This window comes from Crocodylus siamensis, chromosome 3 (assembly GCF_052110815.1).
Source record: "Crocodylus siamensis isolate JL-2025a chromosome 3, ASM5211081v1, whole genome shotgun sequence".
Taxonomy (NCBI): Eukaryota; Metazoa; Chordata; order Crocodylia; family Crocodylidae; genus Crocodylus; species Crocodylus siamensis.
Window position 1 is genome coordinate 190,339,974 of NC_143397.1, and position 21,209 is coordinate 190,361,182.

Below are 21,209 nucleotides of genomic sequence, written 5' to 3' on the forward strand. Positions count from 1 at the left end.
ATAATGATTGCCCACTTTGCTAAGGGAAATCTTCTTTCCATCCCAGAAGTTAATTGACAGATGGAACATTTGTCCATTTAGAACCTAGATGTCCTTCCGAGGTAGGTCCATGAGGTCAGCCTCTGGTCCTGGAGCACCAGGTTCAGTGGGCCGCAGAACCTCAGAGAGGTGTCAATTCCCTATCAAGGACACACGGCACCACATGACAGAAAACCACCTTGAATGCATGCAGGTAGAACTACAGATAGTTTGTTCTCGTATGACATCCTTTTGGCCTGGTAGAAGGGCACAGCCAATGAATGCTTGAGGGTGACAGTTTTCCCTTTCTGTCTACTGGTGATTTGTGATGAATGATTCTCTGCACAGGAGAGGAGTGCATATAAATGACCAATGAGTTTATATCAAGTGTACGGACTCTGGTCTTCCAAGAAGGTGAATCTGTACATCAGTGTCCTGGAGCTCATGTAATTATATAGGGTATGTAAAGTGTTAGTGTATCATGTCCAGCAATATTAGTACAGCTGCAATATTCTTTATCAACAAACAACGAAATGCAAAATTTTCTGCCTCTATATGGGATGGTGGTAAGCAGTGCATCCATTGGAGCTCAAATTGAAGCTCAACCCTGGCTCATTGTCCAGTGCCTGCCTTATCTCATGGTTGGGGAATTCCTGTATGCCTTCTCACTCAGATCTCTAGTTCCACAAGATGAGGAATTCTCTATAATTGATCTTGATGGTCCTGATCTGACTGAGATTCTTCTGATTTCAAGACCACCTTCAAATATTGGTGAAGGATCCCAGGTCATTCCCAGACCTATTTACCGAAAAGAAAGGAGGATGCTCCACCCAGATCTATATACTCTATGCTTTGTGGCAGGGGTGCTTGATGAGTCTCAGTGGTAGAGCAGCCTTGCTTGTCCCCTGTAAGATGTATCATAATTCACAGCAGGAGAGACATGACTAGATGGACATCATTTAACAGATTAGGTGCTTGGCTGGATTTCTTGTGAGATCATCCTTCCCTTATGAGGCTTCAGTATCAGCTATCCTTACCCTCAAGACCTGAAAAGTGGGGACTTACTCCTCAGCTCTTTTAAAGCACACCTGGATGCCATCTCAGATCTGCTTTCTTCCAAGAAGTCCCAAAGTCTCTCAAGGCCCTATCCAAGGTGTTCTCTTGAGAAATCCTATTTGCTAGTGGGATATGTGACACCCTAGCATCACATCCTTGACAGAGCTGCCATTTGAACCCATGCAGCTTTCTTGGTTGCCATCACCAGTGTGGTGACAAAGGCAGGTGAGATCCAGGTATCAGACATAACTTGGCTTTGAGTGTAATGCTCTGACTGCACAGATTTTCCACTGCTAGCAAAGTGGTAATAAGATTTAGCATAGTAAACACAGTTGTTTACATTTAAGTATTGAAGTATAGGTTCTCATTTGGTCTTAAGTGGTCCATGGTATGCAGTTATGCTGTGTAGTGACTGATGCCATATGTGAGATGAAATGTTGAAGCTGGTGGAATGAAATATCCTTCATGTAAGGTAGCTGTAAGGAAACAGTTAAACCTCTTTATGAATTGATGATTGTCTTCAAAATAAAGACACTTGTCATTGCCCAAAACAAAGACATGCAAATGTGCTCAAGAGTGTGGATGATGCGAGTAAAGACTCAGCTGGAGAATTGTTTTGAGGAACTGTATGTGCAGAGGATGTAGGAAGAAAGCTGAAGCATATCTGAGATGCACTACAGATGCAGCGTCAACAATCAGCCTTGAGGGAAGCAGAGAGAGGTCTTTTAGGTCTGGTGCTAGCTGAGTAGGATTTGGCGTTTGTGAGTAAGGAAACAGGCTCCTGATTCCTCATGCACTCTGGGAAACAAGACTGTATCTGCTCTTTGTAAATAAATAGGAGTACATCAATGATTCTCTACCCATCACCATTGTCATTTCCAAACTGGAATAACCTATAAGACATTGCACTTTTGGCTCTTCTTTCAGGTCAAAAGGGATAACAGTTTCCATTAAAATGTTTGTAGAGATAAGTGTATTCAGCTGTAACTTAGTGGGCTTACGATTTTGTTTGAAAAGCATGAGAAGATAGCTTCTTAATGATGAAAGAAGTATGGTCCTTGGAACAAATTTTCAGATGAGACCACCTTTACAGTCCATCATATAGTATTTGTCACCATCTTCTCTCTCCTGTTCTGAGGTTGGACAATACACGTTAGCTTGTAAAAGTTAGCATGTGTTAATTCTACAAATAAAATGTTTTTAATACTATCCAGGCAAAAGGAAAACAAAAAAAGTGAAAATCTAAGTAGCTGCCTGACAGTGACGCATCTTTATGTAGATTAAGTGATTTTCTTTTATTTTTATATATTCTCTGTCTCTCAAACTGAAGTGAGAGGCCAGACTGACTTGGTCTTCAGCGTTTCTGGAACCTTATCATTGAGCTGATGATTCATGTTGCCCACAAGAGAACTTTTGGCGTTTGTTAACTTGCTGTTCACATCTACATATTAAGGTTTTTGTACCAGCAGTTTATTGGTGATTGAGGGCGAGAGGAAAACACTGAGAGCAAATACTGGTGTGACACAAAATGGTGTAAAAATAATGCATCAAAGAGGGAAGATCTTTTCCTAAGTGTGAAGAGGTCCTGTTTTAAGTTTTACACTGTTTTACTGTCAACTTTACTACATTTATGGCTTCCATGAACTGAAACTGCTTTTTTGAGGGGGGGAAAAATAATTTTCCTGTTGAAGTTGTCACACAAATATTTATTGAAATTTCCTCTTTTCAGCGGACTATTTTAGTACAGTATGTTGCTTTAACATAACAGAGGAAAAGGAGCAGTATTACTTCCTCTTTTTGGAAACATATTTATAATCATAATTTTACTCATGATTTAGCTTTTAGCCCCTTTTTGAGAGAAACTTCTTTTTCAGGTTTTGTTAAAATATAAAGTTTTACATGCAGTTTGAAGTGAAGAAAATCTAAACACTAGATTTACTACTACAGAACTGTTAATTATTGTTTATCATGAATCAATTGTTATAAAGCTGAGTCAGTAAATACTAATGTGTGGCGTAATCCACAACAGTGCGTCTGAAATTGTCAGGCTGATGACTTAGTGTCAGCAGCAATTATATAAGTATATTTATGTAGTAAATGTATGCAAGCTGCAGAATGGTGTCTGCTTAAGTCTATACAAAGTAAAACCCACCTCAGTTTCATTTTATTTATGATGGTTAGATTATTTTTGTAGGCCTAAAGCAGACAGCACTTCAAACCATGTTATATATGGGAAATGAAGTATGAAACAGGAAGTTCCAACAGTATAGCTTCTAAAATTTGCTAAATGGTAGGGGCCTCCTGAGACTATTATCTCATACTAAAAGATTAAGCCAGTAAGAATTTTGTCTACAAATGCTGCTAGAGTTTCTTCCAGAAGATGCGCTGTCCAGCAGCAGTTTAGAAAAGGGTGGGATGATGAACTTCATAGCTTCAACACGTTGGATCCCTTAGTTAGGTGCTAGATTTTCATTAATATTTTCAAGTGGTTTGTACGTACACAGTCACTTTTTGTTCTGAAATCATATTTTTTCGTACAGTATGACATGTCATAGTGTTGTGGTTATCCCATGAATTCACAAATAGGAGATTTGATTGATTAATCTCTAGGTAGGGCAATAAACGTAGAACTGGAGAAAAACAGGTTAACATATCCCGAATATAAGAGTAAGAAAAAATATCAACAGGCTTCAGTCTTATTGCTCCACCAGCCAGCGCCTGATAAAGATCAGTAATATTGCTGTGATAAGCAGTGTGTGACCATGTAAGATGACATAGTTCCTGTATGGAATTATTTTACAAATTCAGTTAAGACAAGCTGCAGAAAGTGAATAAAAAATAAGGAAAGGGAAGTGAAGGCACACATAATAGCAATAAGATTATAATAATTATACACCTAAATGTCCTAACTGTTCACAATGAGAATGCTCAAGCTGTGGTGTTTTACTTTTTACTTTTCCCCTCTTCTTTCCTCTTCCTGTTTAAAATGTTTAATTTTGCTGTTTCTTTATATATTTAATCCTTGGCCAGTAAAAATTGCAAAGATTGGAACCTCCTCCTGTTCTCAATGTTAATTATATTTAAGACAATTAATTGCATCATTCTTAGTACAGCTTTTATCACCATGAACATTTTAACAGACTTGGATATCTAGTCTAATCTCTGTTTCCTTATCCTCTAATCTGAAGTGCTTTTTATTTCCTCATCACCAGACCAGGGCCACCACTTGGAAAGTCTCACCGACCCCAAATTTAACTTCTACCCATGCAGAATAGCAAAATGCTTTTACCTTAATGGTGATGAGATGGTGGATATTGAAATCACATTAATTTTGACTATCTTTTATTAACTTCTGTTTCAACATCATCTTAATAGCCTATCTTGAGATAACCTTGCTAGGCTTTCTACAAGCCTAGAACGTGAGTTTTAAGATTTATAATGTGTTTGACTTCTTGTCTGTTTGTAAAACAGCAACTTCTATAATTTCAATAAACAATTAAGAGTATGTGTATAAACAGGATGTGAGTATAGAACTTTTTAAAATTCTATCTTACGTTGTGCAAGACATGGAACAAATGTTGTATAGCCTTACATTGCAGTCATGTATTCACTTAGATATCCAGTAAGTGGAATAGTTATAAGACCAACAGACAGATTCTATGACTGTCTTTTTGGTCTAACTATTTTTTAGAAAAGGTTCAGTACTGAAACACAATAAAACCTGATTCTGAGCAACGTAATACTTTTCTGGAATTTCCATTTTGAATGGGCAAGGCAATGTGTAAAGTACAATGAGATCATCTTAGGCTAATCTGAGTATATTTCTAAGGTATCTAGGTATCACAGTCACTATTGAGGTAAAGGACTCTAGATTGATAGACTTTGGTAGTTAAAAGAATCTTTTAGTTATCTTTATTTCTTCTTTAAAATGTACTTGAAGTGGACATGAATATTTTTTTCATGCATTAAAATTTTAAAGAACTCAGCCCTTCTGCTATCTAGAACTGATTCTGTGCTTTTAAACTTTATAACATTCAGAGAGCTTGCATCATGGGTTTTGTTCTGTTCATTTCAGGGGGGTTTTAAAACGCCAGAATATTGAGGTGTTTCCATAATGCTGTGTACTGTTAGAGTTATCTGAAAAACCTGCCTACAAGATTGACTAGTGATAACTTCATTATATTCAGTGTAAAGCACAAAATCCCAAAAGAATTTTCTTTCCTTTTAACAGGTCAAGATGTTTTTGCTAGCCTTTAGGTTGTTAGTATTTTTCTTGTGTGTTGTGTAAAGTGACATACATGTACTAGCACTAATATATGATTGGTAATTTAGAGTCAACAAATTATTTTGACTCCCAGTCAAAGAAGTTGGGGATTTTAAGGGAGTCTTCCCAAAAAGAGCCCAATAAGTGGATGAAACTACATAGATTAACTTTTTGGAGGGAATTGGATCTGATAATAGAAGTGTACCAAAAAAAGGAGAGAAACATTCCACGTTGAATATGTACTAATGTCCTTAAAGAAATCTGTTTTGCCCCTGGGTATTAACAAGTTTCTTTCAAGTTTCAAAAAAAAATAAATCAACAAATTAACATTCCTGTTCATTTGCTATATTCAGATGCATGTGCTATTTATAAATATTTTGGTCAGCTTCTGCTTTTTTGCTTAAGTGTTAGGTCCCTTTTAGACAAGAATTTTTTTTCCAACAAGAACATTAAGCTGAGAAATGAAAAAGCTATAAGTGCTTCTGTTTTTGTTTGCTAGTGTAAGAAAACAAATGTCTGTCTGACACAAAAGTATAATAGTTATTGATTTTATACATCAATGTTCAAAGTATAATTTAAATTAATCTGTCATTTCCTCTGTTACAGTGGCTGGGTTTTTTACTAACAGTAAAATAGAGGAAGTTCAGCATGTTTATATTAAGACAAATACTTCATGGTGTAAGTTTTGAAGGGTTAGCAGTATATAATGAACTTCACATTTTAGCAGTTCTTACCAGGGCTTTTTGGTGTAAAGATCAGTTAGAAACTGCCGCAGGTCATGACCTTACCATTTTAGTCAGCATAGAATATGTTGCTTCTAAAGCAAAAACAACTGTCAGTTCTTTTGTGTAACACAGGCCGTGGGGGTGACATTGTTGTCCAAAATGCATTTTTCCCCCTTTCAGTTTTGATTAAACAATTACAACACAACAGAATTAGGGACAAAGGAAAATGATGGTTCAATTAAATAATCGGACATGTATATAATTTCATATATGATGTATGAGTCTGATATACATGTCTGATTTCTTAATTGTATCATCATTTTCCTTTGTCCCTAATTCTTTTGTGTTCTTGTCTTCTCTAAAATGCTTTTTCCTTTCAGGTTTGCTTAAACAATAGATTTTTATCCTGTTCATTTCAAGTGCAAGCAATATATAACGTCATTCAGGCAAACTGCAGCATGTGTTTGTGTACATCCATGTATATGTACACATATAAACAAAGTATGATCCAGAATGTGGTCCACTTGGGACCACATTGAAATCAAAGGGGTTCTGCCTTGGCACAGCTGACTTCCCATGAACCACATTGCGTGATTGAGGTCTTGGATTGTATCATCCTTCCCGCTTTTAAATAAAAGTAGAATTTCAGTGCCCTTTTCTATTGTGTTGTTTTCATCCCTTCGATTCGGTTGTCTGCCCTGGTACAGTTGTAGTAAATAAGTGCTCCATATTATTCTCGCCTGCCACAGGTCTTAAATATGAAGTGGGAAGAATGCAGTTACTGCATGCTGTCGCCACAGAAGGAGAGAACCTAATATAACAAGTTCTTTTTGCTGTTGCCCATTTAAATATTAAAGAAGTTTACCAGGCTTAGACAACTGAATGAGAGGTCAAAATCCAGGCAGTGCCTTTTTTTTTGTTTTCTCAATGGCAAAAAATCTTACTGACTTAACCTAGAATTTCACTGGTGATTCTGTCTGTCGGGATCATTCCACAGCATCCAGTAAATTGCTTGTAATTTTATCCTAAACGATGAGATACTTGAAGTTACAAATTAGCAGGAAGTGGGTTGAGGGAGAGTGAAACTGGATGCAGGTTTTGATTAATTTGTTCCTCCCATAGTAGGCTATACAAAAGAAGATTACCAAAGCCATCCCTTGGGTAGAGCAAATCAGGGCAACCGCCCCGGGACCTGTGCTTTGGGGGACCCCGCGGAGCCAGGCAGAGCAGCTCAGACCCGTACATTCCCCGCGTGCCACCGGCTTTGCATTTGCTGAAGAGCAGCTCATCCAGGGCGCACAGGATCTGCTTGGCCCTGGGCACCAAATTTCATTGCTCTGAAATTTTAACAGTGGCACAAAAAACCTCTGGGTGATCTGAATGCAAGCAATATTTTCAAATATTTGTTTTTGTGTATTACTTGATTGGGTTTTTTTTATTTGTTTTAGGTTGCTTCCTTAGCTGGGCCAGGAGGACAAGTTGAAATAGAACAAAATTTTCTCAATAACAAATTGAAGACAATAACTGCTTACTTTGGTGACCTAATCAGACGTGACATATCTTGAGCTTAACAAGTATATACCTAAATAAATAGATCATAGTGTGTGATTTCCTAATTATATACTTGACTTCCTTTTGTCCTTAATCCTTTTATGTTCTTTGCTTATCTAAAATGTTCTTTTTCTTCCTTTCAGTTTCTTAGACAGTATTATTTTTCAAGTGTCAATAAATGCTTTTTTTATAAAAGACTAATTATAATAATGAATATTTCAAAAAAGTGACATAATTTTTGTTGATGTAAAACATTACAGTAAAGCTAAGAGGAACTGTCTGTAAAATGAAACATCGCAGCTTTTAATTTCTGCTAATATAAGACGAGTTAAAAACCTTTACCCTATTTTTCCAGCCCTGTTTCTATTCGCTTGTGGGGAGGGCAGGGTTTGTATGTGTGTGCCTTTGTATTTTCTTCATAAGTTTAATAAAAAAAAAAAAGTGTGTGTGCAACAGTTCTTTTGTTCATTTATACTCAACAAATTAAAAAGTAATAAGAAAGGAATCCAAAACCTACCTGTCAAATTGTATCAAAAACTAAAACAAGGCTGTTTTAGGCCATTTCCATTATCCTTCTAATATGCTAGGCTTCACTAGATCCACTTCAATGGCTACTCAGCCTGGCAACAACCTATCAATCATTGACAGCAGAACGGTGGTGCCGCAGTTCCTGGAATACCCTCGCGTTTTATTTGCCTTGCTAGCAGCTCCAATAGACTCACTGCTGTAGAGGCTTTCTGAGAAAAGTTCAGACTGTGTTAGAAATTTCTACCAGTGTATGTCATCAGTGTTCCTACCTGATCCTCAGTGGTGTGCCAGGGTCACATTTATATGCCCTTTGGGGAAATTGTCCCATTAGCTTCCCTTCCTCCTCTGAGACATATGTACCAACTCATGCCCTCCAGGCTTCAGGAAGCAAACTCTAGGCCAAGCAAGACAGAGACCACCCTCTTGACTGTGAATGGAAGACTGTCAGTCCCTCAGACTGTAGACTGAAAGACACTGAAGGCACTGCCAATGCTGAGTTGGGTAAGGAGTCTTTGGGCCAGACTTTTTCCCCTCTACTCCTCCTATATCTGATTTCAAAGGGTCCCTCTAGTGATGTCAAGCCAGGGCCTCAAAGTGGAAATTCAGATCCATTAGTAAGGAAATGAAGGTTTTCTAGGACAGCCCAGAAAAGAATTTGAACTTTTGCTACTTTCCCCAAGAACCAAAACAAGACACCATTAAGGTGATAAGACAACATATCTAGTTTTCTTGAAGGCTTGGAAATTGCTATATGTACATTTTGGGGGCAGAGTTCAAAGCTAATTCTGCTTGTGAGGTAGGAGCATGGGGACAAATTCTTGAAGGAATAAATCAGTGCTGGTTTCTTTATTCACTCCATGGAGGGAAGAGGATTAGAGGGTATGCTAGATTATGAGTAACTGGCTCTTCTGTTTACCTTATAGTGCAGCATAGCAGATTTATGCAGGGAAGACTAAGCTATAGTTCTAAGCCAATTCCTCTGTGCAAAGAAAAAAAAAGAGAAAAAGAAAAGGGAACTCTTCCCTGAAGGAAGAAAATCCAACTTGTAAGGATTTGGAGTTAAAGGATCAAATAATTGTTTGGTTATTGTTGCATACTTTAAAATATATACCAGGAATGGTCAATCAGTATGGCATGCAGTGAATCGGGAAAGGGGCAGGCAGCACAGTGGCAGATAGGGCAGAAAGCAAGGCAGCTGATTGTGGAGGGAGCAGAGAAAAGGAGCAAACAGCTAAGCAACAGATCAGGCAGGAAACAGCAAACTGGCAAATGAGGCAGGGGAAGGGGATTGGAGTGGCACTTGGAATGATGGAGGGGTTTGATTTGTGGTACTCTTGCCAAGTAAAGGTTTGCCCCCACCAGTGTACAGTATGCAGTCAGACAGACTTCCAGAGATCTGAGTACAGTGAAACTATGTTTAGCTATGCAGCTGCCCTGCAGGTCTCTGTGTTCTCTCGATCAATGCAACCTTTTACATCTTGCATCCCATTGGTCCCAATAACCCTGGTCCCACCATGATAAATGACAAGCGGCCCCGGCGGGTGGTTGCTAACTAGCCGCTAGGGGGCAAGTGCCTCCCCTGACTCAGGAGTCACCAGTCACCCATGGCCCCAACCCTCTCCAGCTCCATCCCTACAGGGACTTCAATCCCTCTCTCTTCCCCCTGACTTACCTGCCAGAGCTGCCCTCAAGGCTGCCTGGGGCCACATGCATGTGCTGTACATGCACGTGGTGCCCCTTATCTCACCGCCTTCCTTCTGCTTCCTTCCAGCTCCCTGCAGGCTAGTACTCTGCCCGCCTGCAGGGAGCTCACTGCTGGCAGACTTCATTATAAAGGAGCTTCACTCCCAGAGACTTCACTGAGGCATAACTGTAATTTTTTTTTAAACTTCAGGTCCCACCTTCTCATCCCACCAGTTGAGAAACACTGCTAAATGAATAAAAAACTACTGTTCATAAAATAAAAGGGTACAAAAATATCAGCCTTATCCAGAGTTATTGCCATGAGTTCCCACGTGTTATTAGGATGTCATCCCTTGCTACTACTGTGGGTCACTTTGCCCTAATGTCCTGACTGCTGTTGGAAATTGTCACAGCTTACCATTGCCACTGCCAACAACAGCTGGCCATGGAGTGGAAGGTGGAATAGTAGTTATTCTTATTGTTTGGTAGCATTGGGGAGGGGGTTGGGTTATTTTTTCTAACTTAATTGTTCTTATTTTTTGTTGTCACACAGATGATGGGTATGAGAATGTTCCTAACCCAGGAATGGTGTTGAACTGCCATCTACAAAAGGACCCAAGTTATAATTTGGTGCAGGGAGGATTTTTACCTAATTAGAAACAAAGGCGCCACAGACAGGCTAAAAAAGCCAATTGAGGCAAGAATCTTCTTAGTGCTTGTTTGATTGTGCTCGAGTGTTCTTCTTCTGGGCTGCTATTCTTCCTTCCACTTCCTGGCCAGCTGCTGGTGGTGGTAGAAGCAGTGGCAATGGTAAACCGTGGCAATTTCCATCAGGAATCTGCATGTTAGGGCAAAGTGACCCACAGTAGTAGCAAGAGGTGACAGCTTAATAACTTGTGGGCACTCCCAGCAGTAACTCTGCTGTATCATTTGGCAACCTCTATGGCTGCTTACAGATGTAAAAGAAAAAACAAAACAAACCAGTGCTTTACTTTAAACTTGGTGTGCCCTCACACCAAGCCCAGTGCATGCCCAGAAGAGGCATTGCATTGGTTGAACCCAGCTCACCCATCATCTGTATAGATCAGGTGCTTTTATCTATTGAATCAGCTATTAGATTAAAGCACAAAAAAGCTCAGCAGAAGTGCCCAATCTGTACAGATGTTGCAGAGCCAGGTCAAAATAATGCACTGCTTCTTCCTGTAAAGCACTGCTAGACTCTATAGGAAGGACGATGGATGGCCTGGCAAATTGAAGCAATTGCTGGAGTACAAAAAGAGATTATACCATTTTGCAAACACAAATCTAAGGTACTGCTGAGGTGAGACCAAATAAACATCCTCAGTGCTGTCTGCATGACTTAGGACAAACCTTCTGTCTGGAATTAGGCCCTCTCCCCCTTAGAAATTCACTTCAATTTGTGCTAGCCTTTGAGGTTTTTTTGTCTCAAAATGAGGTCATAAGGCATTGCCCAGAACAAGCTGTTAGTTGAACTGTACAACAAAATCGCAAGATCCATAGATTTTTTTCTGTATCTGTAGGAGCCTTGAGTTGCAGCAGAGGAAATTTAGGTTAGTGATTTGGAGGAACTTTCTGATAGGGCTTTGAAAAATTTTGCCCCCCATTTTGTTTTGAAGCTGTTTCGATGCATTTGGGGCTTGAAACAGTGAAATCAAAATGAAACAAAAGCCTTCGAAATATCTTTGAAACAAAACAAGGGAACTTGAAACGTTTCGAAAGTTTTGAAACATTTCAAAGCCAGCCTTACTGGCTTCAGCGCCAGTCCCAGCCGGCAGCACCCAGTTCCTCTCATCTGGCAGCTTCCCCACATCCCCAGGAGGACTGCAGCAGCTGTGCCAGAGTCCTCCCAGGAAGTGCGTGCCCTGCATCTGCCTGCCAGCTGACAGACCAGCACTAGGCACACCGTGCATCCAGCACCGGGAAGATTGGTGCAGCATGTGGCTCCTGTCATCCCGGACAGCTCCTGCAGCCCTCCTGGGGGTGCTGGTGGGCCCCCGATCTGCATGTTGCATTTTATGATTCCCCATTATAACTTGTAGGCTAAACTGCAAAACAGCGTCAAAACAGTGAAACAGTTTCGATGAAACAAAACGGAACAGTGATTTCAAAACAAAGCAAAACTCAAAATGAAACACTTCTGTCAAAACAGAAGTCAAGGTGGAACGATGCACAGCCCTACCTCCTGATTATGACAGTGATCAAGTATTGGAAAAGATTACCTAGAGAAACTGAGAATCTCCACCCTTGGAGGTTTTCTTGAAGCAGGTTAGACAGACACTAGGCTGGGTTGGTTTAGTTGGGGATGATTCTGCCTTATGCACAGAGCTGTACTAGATGACTTTGTGAGGGGCCTTCCAAACTTAGTTTCCTATGATCCACTTTCCCTTGTGAAGCATTCCATAGAAATGTTGGGACATGAATAAAGCCATTTATCCTTCTTTCTAGACAGAGATAGAACCTATTTTTAATCCATTCCCTATCCTGTTCCTAGTGAGAGTTTGCATGAGCTCTTTCCAATAGAGTCAATGATATCCTCTGTATTTAGAAATCAAGATTTCATCTGTTCTCTTTTCCCTTAGCTGGTGGGTGCATCCATCAGTAATCCAGGTAGAATAATGCTAGTCAAAGAAGCTGGGGTGTTATGGAGAGGCCTCATTCAGTTTCCAATTTAATCCATAGTATAGGTACCAGAGTACCAAATTTACCTGGCTAGAACACAGATTTGCTAACATCTCAAAATGCTCTTCCTTCTATAGACAACAGGCTTCTTCTGGTTAGTCAAAGTATCTGATGACATTTTCAAAAATAAATTAGGAAGAATACAATGACCCTAGCCCTAAGGGTAAACCAGCTTCTGCCTTGGGTACAGCAAAGCTCCTATTCCTCTAGGTCAGTGGTTCTCAAACTTACTTTTTTTCTTTATGGACCACTTAAAAATTGCTGAGGGTAGTGGGCCACTTAAACTGTTTTTTGTTCTACAAATCAAAGCACACACTCATATTTTAATATCAGTAGTTTTACCTTGCTAATGCGATGGATGTGCCTGTTTTTTTTTCTTGGTGTCAGGACCTGGGGTATCTTACACACTTCCTGCAAGACTCCTCTGTTTTCCATATTTTCCACTTCTCCCTGTAACTATAGGAAGGAGAGAAAAAAAAAGTGATACTATATTGTCTTTCCCACTGAAGAAGCTATGTTCTTCAGACCTGACTAACTGAGGATTAGACCTTCTGATTCGGGGTAGAGAGAATATAGCTTAAAGCTTTTCTTCCCTATTAGGGACATGCATATTCTTTGTGTTACTGGAAACTCTAAAGTGAAAATAAAAAAATGTTAGAGAAGGTGGCAGAGCAGAAATGCTGGTATAATAATAGCACAAAGAGACCCAGCAAGTAAAAGTCTGGGTCAAATAAGATCAAAGGTTTTCTCTTTTTTCAGAGAAAGTGCAGCTGCTTGGAACATTTTTTATACAGTATAAATAATATCCCTGACAGCTCTTTTCTATTTAGAATACACCTCAAACCAAAGCTAATCACTGGCTATTGAATTTTATCACTGACTTTTAAGATGCAAAACAAACAAGAAAAGCTAGCCTGGACTTGCAACCAGTAAGATTTTTATGAAGTGCAGGACCTGAACCTCATCCTAGCTCTATGATAGTCTTCATGATTGTTAGAGCAATCATGTGCAGGATAATTGGGCAACACACTTAGGAGGTACTGGGAGGAAATGTTCAGCAAAAGCTCTGCAATACCTTTTCTTCTGCATTTTGGTGTCTGTGTGGAAATGGCTGATTTGATGCATTGCTTCTCCTGATTTAGCTTTGAAACCTTTCTTTATAGAGGACAGGCATGTGTATTGCATAGTATAAATGGAAGATGAGGCACTTGTATCAAACTGCAATTGTTACAGCAATTTAAGTGTCAGTTCTAAACCAGAGGAAATGGCAGCCTCCCTGCTGGTGCTGAAAGTCATCCTCAGAAAGCACCCACCTGGTAGCACCCTGTGCCACAGCCCAACAGAGAGATGTTGGAAAACGCTAAAGATGTTGACCCCAATATTTATTGGACCCGATGCCAAGAAGCACTGATAAGTAGAACTGAAAAAAACTGTAGCAGGGTGGCCTGTTCTTTTAAGGGCCATGGGGGTCTGTAGCCAATCAACCCTGTTCAGAGGAATAGCCTTTTTAAGAACAAGAGTGAAGAACAGGTGTAAAGAGGATCATGAGAACTAGTTGTGAAGGGGTCATCTGATTTCTGTGAACCACTGAAAGAGTTCAGGTAAAGGGAGAGCAGCGGAGAAAAATGCGTTTTCTGTAACTGATCTTGGAGCAGTTGGGAAGAGGTGTCATGGTCTAGGCTTCTTGCTGTGGTTAGTAATTATGTGATATCTTGGTATAGATCTAACTACTAGCTTTCTGTTCTGCTTTTGCAATTGCCAGAAAACACAAGATTTAGAGCACAAGAAAACAGGGGAAGGGGTTGTGGCTACCCTACTTGTTATACCCGCATATGGCTACATTGGGTAGCACTGAACTGAATGTGCATATAGACTTGTTGGGTACTGCTAGTTAATCAAGTCTGATCTTGCACATGCGGGACTTGTGTATGCCCTATGATGGGGTGACTATCTCAAAGAGCTATAAGTTACCCTAGGGTAAGTGAGTATTTCGTTCCAGGTGCTGGGAGTTTTTAGATCATCTTCAGGAGAATCGGCTAGCCGTTCACCAGCCTAACTCATACCTGAATGTATTTTACCATTATACTCTACAGGGGAAAAGCCAGCTCTGACAGAAGCTGGAATTGTATTTACAGGCGAACTATGAAGTAGAAAAAAAATAAAAAAAATTTAAAAATACCTTTCATTGCTCCCTACCACAGCATAAACAACCTTGAGGGGTTTGCAGGTTTGTTTGTTTGTTTTTGTTTTTCCCTTACTAAATTCACTCCCCTAAGAAATTTAGGATTTCCTACCCTGAGGGACTGGGATGCTAGCTTTGCAATAGGCCAAAACCCAAGTTGCAGCTCTCTCAGCTTTTGGCCCTAAATGGGATAGGTGAGTTTTATTCTTAAAGGACTAGAAACCAGAGTGAAACTTTTGTACATATTTTTGTACATACTTTTCATTGTCCAAGCTGAGGAGAAATATCTAAAATGAACAACTGGGAGGAATAGTGATGAGAGAATTAGTTTCTTTATAGTTTAATTTATATTGTCTGTCTTAGAGTTATACATGTACTAAAATTGTTTCACAATCTATATATCCCTCATAAAACTAAGGAAAAAAAACACATCAATAACCATCTTACTAGTCAGTTAGTTCAATGTGTGATATACGGGTCTCCTAAATAAATACTAAACACACTTTTTGGTTTTTTCTTCTGAAAAATTGTCTTTTTATCTGTCTAACATTGGGGCCCAATATTAAAAAAAAATACAATTTGAATTGAAAGGATACACACAAATCAGACCTGCTGAAGAAATAAGTTGTATAAGTGCTTACTTGCATTTAGTTGCATTGCAATTAACTTGAACTGTTAAAGATAAAGGCTGCTGACAGATGTGAAAAAACAGCCCTTTACTTCAAGCTCAGTGCACCCTTGTACCTAGCACAGCACATGCCCAAAAGAGTCACTGAGTTAGTTTGACCTGGCTCACCCAACATCTATAGATCAGGAGATACAAGCACCAAAAAGCCCTGCTGAAGCTAACAGGTGATCGAATCAACTTTAGATAAAAGTGCCAAAAAGCCCTGCTGAAGCGCCTGATCTATAACAGACATTGGGAAGCCAGGTCAAACCAACTTGCTTCCTCTTCCAGTAAAGCATTGTTTTGTTTCATTTTGTTTTTTCAGGTCTATCAGTTTCACTGATACTGAATGGAAAATATTTAATGCTTAGCTTTGCAAGCACAATTAGGAACCAGGCATATCTGAAGGTATGTCCCTGTTCAATCTAATCTGCAAAGAAAGAGAGAGTGGTTAAAAAAAACACAGCATTAATTGGAATGTTTATGTTCTGACTTCAGAAAATATCTCTTCTCAGTTTGATCATAGAAAGTGAGGATTGAAAGGGACCTCAGGAGATCATTTAATCCAACCCCCTACTCAAGCAGGACCATCCCCAACTAGATCATCCCAGCCATGGCTTTGTCTAGCTGCATCTTTAAAATCTCCAAGGATGGAGAGTCTACAACCTCTCTGGATAACCTATTCCAGTGTTTTACTGCTCTTCTAGTGAGAGAGATTTAACCTAAACTTCCCTTGCTGCAACTTGAGACCATTGCTCCTTATTCTGTCATCTACCAGGACTGAGAACAGTCTAGCTCCACCCTCTTTAGGACCATCCTTCAGATAGTTGAAGGCTGTTATTAAATTCCCCTTCAGTCTTTTTTCCAGGCTAAATAAACCCAGTTCCCTCAGCCTCTCCTTGCAAGTCATGTGCCTCTACCCCGTAAGCACTTTTGTTGCACTCTGCTAGACTTTCCAATTTGTCTACATCCTTTCTCTAGTAGGGAGCCCAAAACTGGTCACAGTATTCCAGATGTGGCCTCACCAATGCCAACTAGAGAGGAAGAGTCACTTCCCTTGATCTGCTGGCAATGCTCCTACTAATGCAGCTAGTGTGCCATTATCCTTCTTCACAACAAGGGCACACTGTTGGTTCATATTCAGCTTACTATGCACTATAACCCCCGAGTCCCTTCCTGCAGAGCTGCTGCTTAGCCAATCAGTCCCCAGCCTGTCGCAGTGCATGGGATTGTTCTGTCCTATGTACAGGACATTGAAATTGTCCTTACTGAGCCTTATGAAATTTCTTATGGTCCAATCCTCCAATATGCTGAGGTCTCTCTGAATCCTAACTCTATCCTCCAGCATATCTATTACTCCCCACACCCCCCATTCCAGCTTGGTGTCAGCTGTAAGCTTGCTGAGGGTGCACTCCATCCCATCTTCCAGGTCACTGATGAAGATATTAAACAAAACTGGCCTCAGGACAGACTCCTGGAGCACTCCACTTGATACCGGCTGCCAAATAGACATTGAGCCATTGTCTACTAAGTCTGGTGATTCAGTCAGTTTTCTATCCACTTTATAGTACATTCATCCAACCTGTACTTCCTTAGCTTGCTTGTGAGAATGTTGTAGGAGACTGTATCAAAAGCCTTGCTAAAGTACATAGGCAGGCAAGGTTCTTTGGGTAGATGTGATATCTTTTATTAAACCAGCTAAAAAAATTGGGAAAAAGTTATTTGCAAGCTTTCAGGCACAAATACCGTTCCTCAGGCATAGGGAGACTGCTGGCGTTATGTGTTCTCCCTGGACTCCCACAGGTAATTGATATTTTTATCTGTGACACCTAATTCCCTGTGGGTGCCCACTTATCAGAGAGAGAGAGTGATTGTCTTGTGAGATCTCAATGGTAATCCTCAAAGGGAATTTACAAAACACCTTTTGTATACAATCCTAAGATCTTCATAAATGTACTGGATACAAAGAATCATGGACTTAATATAGATATTAGATTTATGACACATTAAAACCTGCCTGACATCTGACAGCCAAGGTAACCTGCCTCCAACTGACCACTTGCATTCCTTCACACATTTCCCTCCCTTTCCTCCGCCCCTCAACTGTACCCATTGTCTTCCTAACTTCCTCTCATTTGCATTTTCATAGATATTCCTGCTGTAAATGTGCTTCTTTTCTACCTTGGAGAACATCCCACCAGCAAAGTTGCTCTATGCCTGACAAAGGGTATTTGTGCCCAAAAGGTTGCAAAGAACTTTTTCCCAACTTTGTAGTTGGTCTAATAAAAGATATTACATCTACCAAAAGAACCTTGCCTGCCTATGCCTTAAGACCAACATAGCTACACTCAACAACCTTGCTAAAGTCAAGATATATCACATCCCTGCTCTTCCCGCAGCCACAGAGGTATATCTCAAAGAAGGCACACAGGTTGGTCAGGCATAACTTGCCCTTGGTGAATCCATACTGACTGTTCCTAATCACCTTCTTTGCCTCCAAGTGCTTAGAAATGGATTCCTTAGGACCTGCTCCATGATTTTGAGGGACAGAGTTGAGGCTGACTGGTCTATAGTTCCCTGGATCTTCCTTCTCTTAAAGATGGGTGTTATCTTTGCCTTTTTCCAGTTATCCAGGACCTCTCCCACTTGCTATGAGTTTTCAAAGATGATGGCCAGTGGCTCTGCAGTCGCATTAACCAATTCCCTCAGCATCCTTGGGTGCATCACATCCAGCCCCATGGACTTGTACATGTCCAGCTTTTCTAAGTAGTCCTTAACCTGTTCTTTTTGCACTGTCACCTGCTCGCCTCCTCCCCAGACTGTGCTGCCAGATGCAGTAGTCTGGCAGCTGACCTTGCCTGTGAAGACTGAGGTGAAAAAGGCATTGAGTACTTCAGCCTTTTCTGCATCCTCTGTCCAATGTTGCCTCCCCCATTTAATAAAAGACCTACTCTTTCCCTGATCCTCCTCTTGTTACTGACATACCTATAGAAACCCTTCTTGTTACCCTTCACATCCTTTGCCAGCTGCAACTCCAATTGCACTTTGGCCTTCCTGACTTCATCCCTGCATGCCTGAGCAATACTTATATTCCTCCCTAATTGTTTGTCCAAGTTTCCACTTCTCATAAGTTTCATAGACTTCATAAACATTAGGGCTGGAAGGGACCTTGAAGATAATCAAGTCCAGCCTTCCTTTCTGTGGTTTAGTTTACTGAAGAATCCCTTGCTAAGCCAAGCTGGTCTTCTGCCATACTTACTAGTCTTCCTGCATGTAGTGGGATTGTTTGTTCCTGTGTCCTCACTAAAGTTATTTTAAGTACAGACAACTCTCCTGGACTCCTCTCCCCCTCAGTTTGGCTTCCCAGGGGATCCTGCCCATAAATTCCCTGAGTGAACTGAAGTCTGCTTTTCTGAAGTCCAAAATCCTTACTTTCCATCTTTCCTTTCCTCGGGATCCTAAGCTCAATCATCTCGTGGTCACTGCTGCCCAAGTTGCCACCCACTTACTACATTCCCCACCAATTCTTTCCTGTTTGTAAGCAACAGGTCAAGAGCACAGCCCCTAGTTCATCTCTCAAGTACTTGCATCACAAAGTTGTCCCCAACACTCTCCAAAAACTTTCTGGATTACTTGTGCACCGTTGTATTTTTCTCTCAGCAGATGTCAGGGTAATTGAAGTCCCCAATGAGAACCAGGCCCTGTGATCAAGAAACCTGCACTAGCTGTTTCAAGAAAACCTCATCTATCACATCCTCCTGATCTGGTAGTTGATCAGATAAAATAGTGAAGCTTCTTGGGACATGGGTATGTGGGACCTGAATTCTGGAGCAGACAATATGTTACACCTAAAATGAATCATACCAGAAGTTTTATTTAATTTATGGTAGCCATTTTAACCCTTAAGCCTTCTGCTGATAACTCAATTTATGACGAAGGATCCAGTCACAAAGTGGTTCATTTTTATATAATAGGGTATGAAGCATGAGTGGTAATATCAGTACTACAAAATGAAACAATATTGGGTGTAACTGTGTCAAGGTGCCCTCTCCGGCACTGGGTCTCCACGCTACCATGGAGACCCTGTGAGGCCTCCTTCAACCCCTACAGCCTCACCCAGTCCTCCGGCCTTACACAACTACAAAACAGAAAACTCACACTCGTGTTACAACATAAATTCCAAGCCAACTGGCTAACCATCATCCATATCCCTACCAAGGTTTCCTCTGCCCAGTATGTATCATCAAGCAGACGCTGCTCAGGCCATCAGGCTTCTCTGCTTACTCCAGCAGAGCTCCCTCTTCCTTGACTGCCAGAGGAGAACTGAGCTCCCTAGCTTCAGCCTGGGTTGCCTTTATATAGGTCATGCCCTGCCCCCTTCCAGTCAGATGACCAACTGCGGCTGCCCTGGCAACCCGCACTTGTACTTCTTTGTAGGCGCAGGGCCGCTTCAGTGCCCTGCGACAGTAGTGAATATTCTCCTTTCCCCCAGTCTTGCAAAACAGCAGTTCTCAACATGCAGTATCCTGGTAAAGAGATAATATGTATTATAAGAAACATGGTTCCCATGTCATTTTTTTCTAGTGTAATTTCTGTTTAAAATGGAGTTCCAGGAGTTTTATTTTTCAGTGTTTCCACCCCCAGTATAGCTTGGTTATTTTATGCCAGTCTTTTTTCATAAGTATTTTAGATTTTTGTTCCTAATTCTCTTTGCTCTGCAACTGTGTGTCACACTCCTTAAAACTCAGTAAATCATTAGTGAACTTAAATAGTGGGGAAAGCAGTAGCTGACAGATAAGTTAGCTGAGCAATTTTGGATAAAATATGAACTAGATGGTTCATGGAAGTTTCATTCTAATCTGGACTAAAATCAAGTCAATATATATATATATTCTCATATAGGGATACATCCTCTTTTGAAAACTCTTGATGAAAGCCCATATACAAGTGGATACAGATATATTTTTATTGTGCATTTTACTTGTGGTTTACACCATCACATTTTTTTTCAGGCTGGCCATAAATATGTGAATTGTTCTGTTTATTGTGGTTCATTTAACGTTTTAGCAGATTAACAGCAAGGGTATAATTCCATTTACATCAGTGCAAGAGCTATCAGGACTAGTAGCTCACTATTTACATCAATTCCCTGTTCTGCTTCTGTACTCCAATACCTTTTGCTCAGTATTCTTTCATTTTTTTTCCATTTTGACATAGGAGATAAGGTTAGTTCCTTAATTTGCAGTTTTCCCTACAAAAGGTGCTAAAACTCGTTCCTAGTACCTGTTACTTGAGCGAACATCTTTTCCACATAAATTTGCACTAACAGGCAAGTTATCATCTGTTTTCAAAAATTATTTTAGTCAGAGACTAAAATAAAGTATGTTACTTTGAAAATAGAATGTAAATTGGGCATTAAGAGGAATATTAAGGACATTAAGAGGAGCAGAGAGGCTCAGCACTGACGTTTGTGAATAAATACGCCAAAAACATTTATTTTCCTTCTGCAACTACTTCAGTTCTAAGGTTTTTAAATATTATGAGCTAGATCAGGGCTGGCAAAGTCCAGGCTGGATCAGGTTCGTGGTAGACTCCATTTCCCAGCATCCCCTGCCTGCCTTGCTGCCGGTCTGTTTCCATGGAGACACCAGGATCTGTGACAACACAGGGCCAGGGCTTCCACAGAGTGTGGCCCCAGGCATGCTGACAGGGTGCATGGCTGGGCAGGGAGCTTCTTTGGGGCCAGGTTCCTGTGGCAGTAACAGCATGGTCTGGGGAGAGCTGCAATCTGCTGCCCAAATGCTCTGGACCATGCTGTCTCTGCTGCAAGACCCC

The 21,209-nt window shown here is 40.5% G+C and overlaps 1 protein-coding gene across 4 annotated transcripts in view; it reads left to right on the forward strand.

Annotated features, from left to right (window-relative positions):
- TGS1 (trimethylguanosine synthase 1) overlaps window positions 1–8,067 on the forward strand; it is a 50,581-nt gene extending 42,514 nt beyond the window's left edge. For 2 of the 4 annotated variants that reach the window (XM_090039980.1, XM_090039983.1), the window contains one exon: window positions 7,189–7,503. In XM_090039980.1, the coding sequence (XP_089896106.1) occupies window positions 7,189–7,404 (216 nt within the window). In that variant the 3' untranslated portion in view covers window positions 7,405–7,503. The other 2 variants (XM_090039981.1, XM_090039982.1) reach the window with 2 other exon arrangements.
- Window positions 8,068–21,209: the final 13,142 nt, after the last annotated feature.